Source organism: Erpetoichthys calabaricus, chromosome 2 (genome assembly GCF_900747795.2).
Source record: "Erpetoichthys calabaricus chromosome 2, fErpCal1.3, whole genome shotgun sequence".
Classification (NCBI taxonomy): Eukaryota; Metazoa; Chordata; class Cladistia; order Polypteriformes; family Polypteridae; genus Erpetoichthys; species Erpetoichthys calabaricus.
Window position 1 is genome coordinate 336,243,551 of NC_041395.2, and position 7,597 is coordinate 336,251,147.

Consider the following 7,597-nt stretch of genomic DNA (forward strand, 5'->3'; position numbering starts at 1 on the left):
CTTAGCCACTACTCCACACTGCCTGCCTACATCAAGTCAAATTTTGATAATATGGCATACATCACATTTTTTAAGCCATTAGGCTGGCCAATTGAGAGATCCCGTATGTGTTCCTGAAATGCCATTACTAGAAACACCAGCTGGAGTTCCAATTTGATAGAGCTGTCGACTGTCACTGGAGAGCATGAAGTATAATGAGATCACAGTATCTTCACATTCATCCATCCATCTGTTCATTCTTCCATTTAGAAGGAGATATGGAGTTAACAAATGTTTTATTGATCAATCAACATTGTTCTGACTGGAATTGGAATCGGGAAATCTGTCGTAATCAAAATAACAAGCGAGAAGTAAAGAAACAAATAACCAAAGCTCAATATGTGTAAAAAAACATCGCAGTCCAGTAATTGGGCAGAAGTTCAAAAACCAGTCAACACACATTAACCAGAGCCAAAATGTTAATTGTAATCATGGTCAAGAAATGGAGGTGCATTTTATTAATGTTAGGAATTGTTCCCTTTTGATTTTTTTTATAGGCAGTTGTTCAACAAACTAATGATCTAGCATTTATTTTGCATTTTTAGAGCCCTTGAATTGATTTCTGGCATTTATTTTTTGCTATTCTAGTCCATTTGAATTGCAAATTATTTTTTGGGCCATCTTGTGTAGCTGTTGAAGGCTTCTCCAGTTTGTGTGCTGGAAAAAGATCTGAAGCTTTGAAAACAGTGACATCTGGTGGCGCACAAAAATCATAGCAGCCATGAGCTTGACACAGCCCAAGTACTCCTTGCCCTTGTTGACTGTATAGTTAGTATCGGACAGGGTCACAAAAGCACTAAAAGCCCAAAAACACTCTGTATGTTTATTATTTTGATCGGATGATAATCATGTTATCATCATGTAGTCCTAAAGATGTCATTTGCTGCCATTATGAATGTCATAGCACTGTGGCAAGTGCCAATGTCTTCACATGGCTGTTTTAGGTAGTTCACTATCCTTAGGACCACTTGCTGCTGCGGCATTAGATTGAATTATTTTGAGATGTTGGCAAGCTTGCTCTTTTGATTAACTCCCCTGCAGCTGGCACTAAACTGCTCATTTGTATGATGGAATGCCAACTAATACCTCTGGCGACTCATAGCCAGGTGGATGCAGCTTGACAGCACCATTATTATAGCGACGCAAACAACAAAAATGCATTGACACTTAGAGCTGGTGAGCACCAGCGAGTAATGATGTGCAAAATAATACTTTGTAGTGATTTGACTCATTTCGTTCAGATCACCAAAATGATTCAAACCTTTGGATCACTGATTTGTTCATTTCAAAAACAATAGCAAACTATATTCTAGTTTAAAATCTAGAATAGTATCATGACAGTGTAACAACTTTAACCACCAAACAATACAAACAATATAAAAAGAAAGCAACAAAATAAGTAATTCACACTTAACAAAAAAATAACAATAAAAAAATAGTTCTCTTTATTGAATTTTGACAATAAGTTAAATTTCAACAATAAATTAAAAAAAAAAAAAGCAATCGTACAAATAGACCCTTAGGCTAGTGCACACATCACGATAAAACTGTGAAAACGTTGAAATATGACCAAATAAAATTATTTTCAGTTTTGGTTTACTCCCCCACAATTTCCTTCTTTTATATCCCGTCCTTTCCGATGCAATGTGCCATACATCTATCATCATTGAACTGAACTGTGAGTCAATGTACTGCGAGTCTCTTGTCTGCAATTCGCTACACAAAGTGATTCTTTCGATGAACAAGTTCAGTGTACAGTACTGCGAGTCTTTTGTCGTGCAGTTCATGAACAAACTTGCAATGGTTCTCCAGATCAGTAGGGGGCATACTGGTTCATTCATTCAGTCAGTCAGTGTACATAGTGACACGGTCATCGTCACTCAGTCAGAGGTGCTTGGTGTCAGCTACCAAGTCTGTCGTTGGCTAGGATATCAGTCTGTCCCTGATGTTTATTTCGGCTTCTTTGCTGTCCTTCTTGACACCCACCAGGCCATCCTCCAAAAGTCTTTACCTCACTCGCACCTGCCTGCTGCCATTCCTGAGCAAGCTCTGCACTGGTGGTGCCCGCAGCTGAGTCAACTTTAGGTGACGCTCCTGGTGCTTCCTGGACTTTCTTGGGCACCCTGAAGCCTTCTTCACAACAGCAGTGGAAATGGGTTTATTGGGATTAAGTTAATTTTTCATGGCAATGAGGTGACTTTGCAATTAATTTCATATCATCTGATCACTCTTCATAACAATCTGGAGTAGATGCCAATTGCCATCATAAAAACTGAGGCAGCAAACTTTGTGAAAATTAATATCTGTGTCATTTTCAACACTTTTGGCCATGACTGTGCTCTTTTGAGAGTAATTCAAAGCTAACACTGTAAAGCAGATCATTACACGTCACCCTGAGTCTGACTCGGGTTTAATCATACAGTGGAACCTCGGGTCACGACCGTAATTCGTTCCAAAACTCTGGTTGCAACCCGATTTGGTCGTGACCTGAACTAATTTCCCCCATAGGATTGTATGTAAATACAATTAATCCGTTCCGGACCGTACAAACTGTATGTAAATATATACAGTGATCCCTCGCTATATCGCGCTTCGCCTTTTGCGGCTTCACTCTATCGCGGATTTTATATGTAATCATATTTAAATATATATCGCGGATTTTTTGCTGGTGCGCGGATTTCTGCGGACAATGGGTCTTTTAATTTCTGGTACATGCTTCCTCAGTTGGTTTGCCCAGTTGATTTCATACAAGGGACGCTATTGGCAGATGGCTGAGAAGCTACCCAGCTTACTTTTCTCTCTCTCTCTCTCTCTCTCTCTTGCGCTGACTTTTTCTGATCCTGACATAAGGGGATTGAGCAGGGGGGCTGTTCGCACACCTAGACGATACGGACGCTCGTCTAAAAATGCTGAAAGATTATCTTCACGTTGGCTACCTTCTGTGCAGCTGCTTCGTGAAGCGACATGCTGCACGGTGCTTCGCATACTTAAAAGCACGAAGGGCACGTATTGATTTTTTTATCTCTCTCTCTCTGCTCCTGACGGAGGGGGTGTGAGCTGCCGCCTTCAACAGCTTTGTGCCGCGGTGCTTCGCATACTTAAAAGCAAACAGCCCTATTGATTTGTTTGCTCCTTTGAAGAGGAAGATATGTTTGCATTCTTTTAATTGTGAGACTGAACTGTCATCTCTGTCTTGTCATGGAGCACAGTTTAAACTTTTGAAAAAGAGACAAATGTTTGTTTGCAGTGTTTGAATGACGTTCCTGTCTCTCTACAACCTCCTGTGGTTCTGCGCAAATCTGTGACCCAAGCACGACAATATATAAATAACCATATAAACATATGGTTTCTACTTCGCGGATTTTCTTATTTCGCGGGTGGCTCTGGAATGCAACCCCCGCGATGGAGGAGGGATTACTGTATTTTTTTAAAGATTTTTAAGCACAAAAATAGTTAATTATACCATAGAATGCACAGTGTAATAGTGAACTAAATGTAAAAACATTGAATAACACTGAGAAAACCTTGAACAGAGAAAACTAACATTGCAAGTTCATGCTACAGCCTTACGAACCGCTCGCTGTAAACACTTTTTTTTAATGAGTTTTAAGCACAGGGGAAAAAAATGAAAATTTGAAAAATCCTTAATTTATACAAAAACTAACCATAAACAACCAAGAAAACTAACCTTGCATGAGTCGAGTTCTGGCATGAAGGAAGTGAGGAGGAAGAACTAGTCACTCGTAGAAGGATAGTTTTACAGCAAATCGCCATGAATCTTCCTGGCTTTCTCGCGTAACATCGCCTCACTTACGCTCTCCCCTGCAAGTTGCTTCTCGTTCAACCACACTAGCAACAGTTTTTCCACCTCTTCCAGCATTTGAGGCCTCTGCTTGGTTAACACTGTAACTCCTTTTGCAACATCAGCTGCTTTAATGGCCTCTTTCTGCTTTAGAATAGTCGAAATCGTAGATTTTGACTTCTTGTACTCGGCGACAAGATCAGTAACACGAACGCCACGCTCATACTTTTCAATAATTTTTTTCTTTAATTCGATTTCAATTTTTTTCGAACCTTTCTTCTCACCAACACTACCACTCTTCACTTGCTTAGAGGCCATGGTTAATTGCAAAATTAATGCAAAAGCACACGAAATAGAGCACAAAGAGTTCACAGCGAATGCACACACGTCTGACCGAGAACAATGTACAGGGAGAGACTGAACATGTGCGGAAATCATCGGCGTATGAACCAGAAGGGAAACTAACTTGTTCGTCACCTGATTTTGTGGTTGTTAACAGATGCAAAAGTTTGGCAAACTTTTTGGTCATAACCCGATTTGTATGTGTTCCGAGACGTTCGTGATCCGAGGTTCCACTGTACTTACATAGACTTCCAAGTCTTGGTCACATTTGGGGTTAACGCTAAAGAGGTTAAAGGGGGTCTTTGAAGAAAAATAACGGACATCACAGACCAAATGTAACATGTTTTGAATACCGATGAAGTGGGCTGCATAAAAAAGTTCCAAAGGCTGGACGCAACCTATAGGCCTTCAGTTTGACAATCCCCATCTCTAACTATACATACTGTACCAATGTTTCATCCTACTCTGTTGGGCCCTTGAACAAGGCTCTTAACCTGAAAATCCCCCCCCCCCCCCCAAAAAAAGGTCAAGTGAAAAGACAATTTCCTTTCGGAAATTAACAAAGTATATCAAATCAAATCAAATCAAAAATCAAAACTGCTAGAATTCAAAATGCTTTTAATAATAATAATTCATTACATTTATATAGCGCTTTTCTCAGTACTCAAAGCGCTATCCACACAGGGAGGAACCGGGTAGCTCTGGAGATCTTTTGAAAACACACCTGCTCCCTAACTCCTGAAGTACGCCTGCTGCCATTGGGTTTGTCTCCCTCATGTCCCTGAATGTGTTGGCCAGTCGCACATCTTCTATGCAAATTGCGCGTCATGTTAGTTTGTTTGCTGGCCCTATGATCCTGCATTTGCAATCAGTGGGTTTAGAAGATGGACGACTGCTTGGTGACCGTCACTCTAATGTAAAACTCTGTATTTTCCATTCCAGGTTGTTTGGACAAGATGGACTCTGTGCCTCCTGCGACAAAAGGATCCGAGCATTCGAGATGACGATGCGGGTGCGGGACAAGGTGTACCACCTGGAATGTTTCAAGTGCGCCGCTTGCCAAAAGCACTTCTGTGTGGGCGACCGCTATCTGCTCATCAATTCAGACATCGTATGTGAACAAGACATTTTCGAGTGGACTAAAGTCAATGGTCTGCTTTAAGAGCGTGGAATGCAAATGGAGGTCCTCAGGTGCTCCTAACTGCATTGCTTCCTCCTTGTTTTCTTCCACTGGACAATGAACTGGTCAATAAAGGATATTTAGACATTTGCAGTGGAAGCACTCTACAAGCTTGCAAAAATAACTTTAAAGCGAAAGGATGAATGGAGCAAAGAAATACACGGCCACAAGCACTTCCTGACTGGAATTAAGACTTTGGATACATGGAAATATGAACAGAAATGTTCACATGCAAGTATGATGAGTGTCCTCTAGGTGGCACTGTTTACCCACAATTGGTATGGAGTCCTTTGGAATTGTGGGGTCCTGTGACCAGAACAACTCTAATATTCATACAATGACTATTATGGATTTTTTTTAATGATTATTTTTAAAGATATGGCTTTTGATATATTATCTTTTCTTGCCAGTCAGGACACCAGCGTTTGTCTTCAGAAGTTGTTAACTCCATGTTGCCCTGTTTTACCTAAGCAGACAGACAAACATCTCCCAGGGTGACTGCTGGCCCGTGGGTGGTGTGATCCTTTGGCACCTCATTCATTGCAGTCCAGTGGCGAAGGAGTGATGCCCCCCTGGTGACTGTGACGTCTAGCAGTGCAATTTAATTTACAGCTAAAACGATGGCCATCCTGGATTTTTCATTCTGGTTGAATCATATAAAGTCCACCCTGCTGGTTTATGCTCCTATACATTTCTTTTCTTTTCCTATGATTGTCCTAGAAGAATATGAGTCAAAAAAGGCAAAATTTGTCAAATCATCCATTTCCTATTTTTTAATAAATTGAATATGGACAAATAAGAAAAAGTTGAGGTTATTTGAGCAATTGTGTGTGCGTGTGTGAGTGTGGAGGTGGTGGGGCTGGAGAACACATTGAGTCTGCCGCGTGAAGCCCTACAGCGTTGTGTTGGCATTGGGATTAAGCTCACTTTTTTTTTTGTATTAACTACTTTTTATTTCATATTTACAGGTAATAAAATATAATTCTTAAAATGCATTAAATTTAATCTCTCAGTTTCTTTTTTCCTTTTTTCTCCAGCGTATTGTAACCCAAGGAAAAAAGGTTTAACCGACTGAGCATCAAGAAATGAGTACATTTCTGTTTCTTGTGTCACGCATATACGCCAGAGGGTCACCTTCCAGGTTCTCCTAAAGCAAGTAGTGCCACCCCGGGATGAGAAGGGGGTGCTGTCACCCACAGTCTTGCCTCCTTTTTCTCCCTCATAGCCTCAAGAAACTGCCCTTTGAGGGCACTGAAGCAAAGGAAGCCCCGCCCCTTCAGATCTACCCTTCAAAAAGGTGGCATCTCATGCCAGTGCTGAACTCGCTTCTGTGCTGAATGAAGCCACAAACTCAGAACAGGACAACTGCATTCTTTAAGAGGGACATTGAAGTGCATCATTTTTTTTTCAATTAAATGGGGTTTTGCCCCATTAGCAATCCAAGCATTTGGCTTTGTCCTGTATGCCACATGTGCTTCAGAAGACGTCACCCACCTGAAATTAAGCCTGTGTGGGGCCAGCCAGTACCTGGATGGGAAACCACTTAGGAAAAGTTTGGATTGCTCCTGGAAGAAGAGTTAGTGAGGGCAGTAGAGGGAGTTAACCCTATGGTTAGAATTTGGACCCCAATGCCCCAGAGCAGTGATGGGGACACTGTGCCACCCTTCAGATGAAACGCAAAACCAAGGTCCTGATTCTCTGGGCATTTTTCAAAAAGAGTAGGGTGTATCCGGATGTGCTGGTTAAACTGCCCATCATGGCTCCATCCATTCTGGCCCCCTAATCATCCCCCATTTCTAACTGTCTCTCTTTCTCTCTCCCTACTTCACCACCTAATTGCTAATGTGTGGTGAGCACACAAGCGTAAAAATGGCTGCTGTGGCATCATCCAGATGAGTGCTACACAGTAATGGTGGATTGTGACGATGAGGGTTCGTTGCATGCTCCCATCGTCCGTCTGGGAGCCCTTGAACCCAACACCGTCAGTAATGTCACCAATTAGCTCACAGTGAGGCACAACAATGGAGCAAGGGGATGGTGTACAAAAGTGCCAAGTGCTTTTATTAAAACAATAACAAAAACAATGTTCAAATTAAATAAAGTGCAGTGCTTCAAAAGTCAATAAATAATCCATAAAAACAGAAGTGAAAAGCGGAGGTTAAAATCCATCCATCCATTTTCCAACCTGCTGAATCCGAACACAGGGTCACGGGGGTCTGCTGGAGCCAATCCCA

General features: G+C 41.5%; 1 protein-coding gene across 1 annotated transcript in view; it reads left to right on the top strand.

Moving 5' to 3' along the window:
* Positions 1-6,183, top strand: part of lmo2 (LIM domain only 2 (rhombotin-like 1)) — a 40,473-nt gene extending 34,290 nt beyond the window's left edge. The window contains exon 3 of the mRNA XM_028796052.2: positions 5,126-6,183. Within this exon, the coding sequence (XP_028651885.1) occupies positions 5,126-5,345 (220 nt within the window). The 3' untranslated portion in view covers positions 5,346-6,183. The remainder of the gene's footprint in view (positions 1-5,125) is intronic.
* Positions 6,184-7,597: the final 1,414 nt, after the last annotated feature.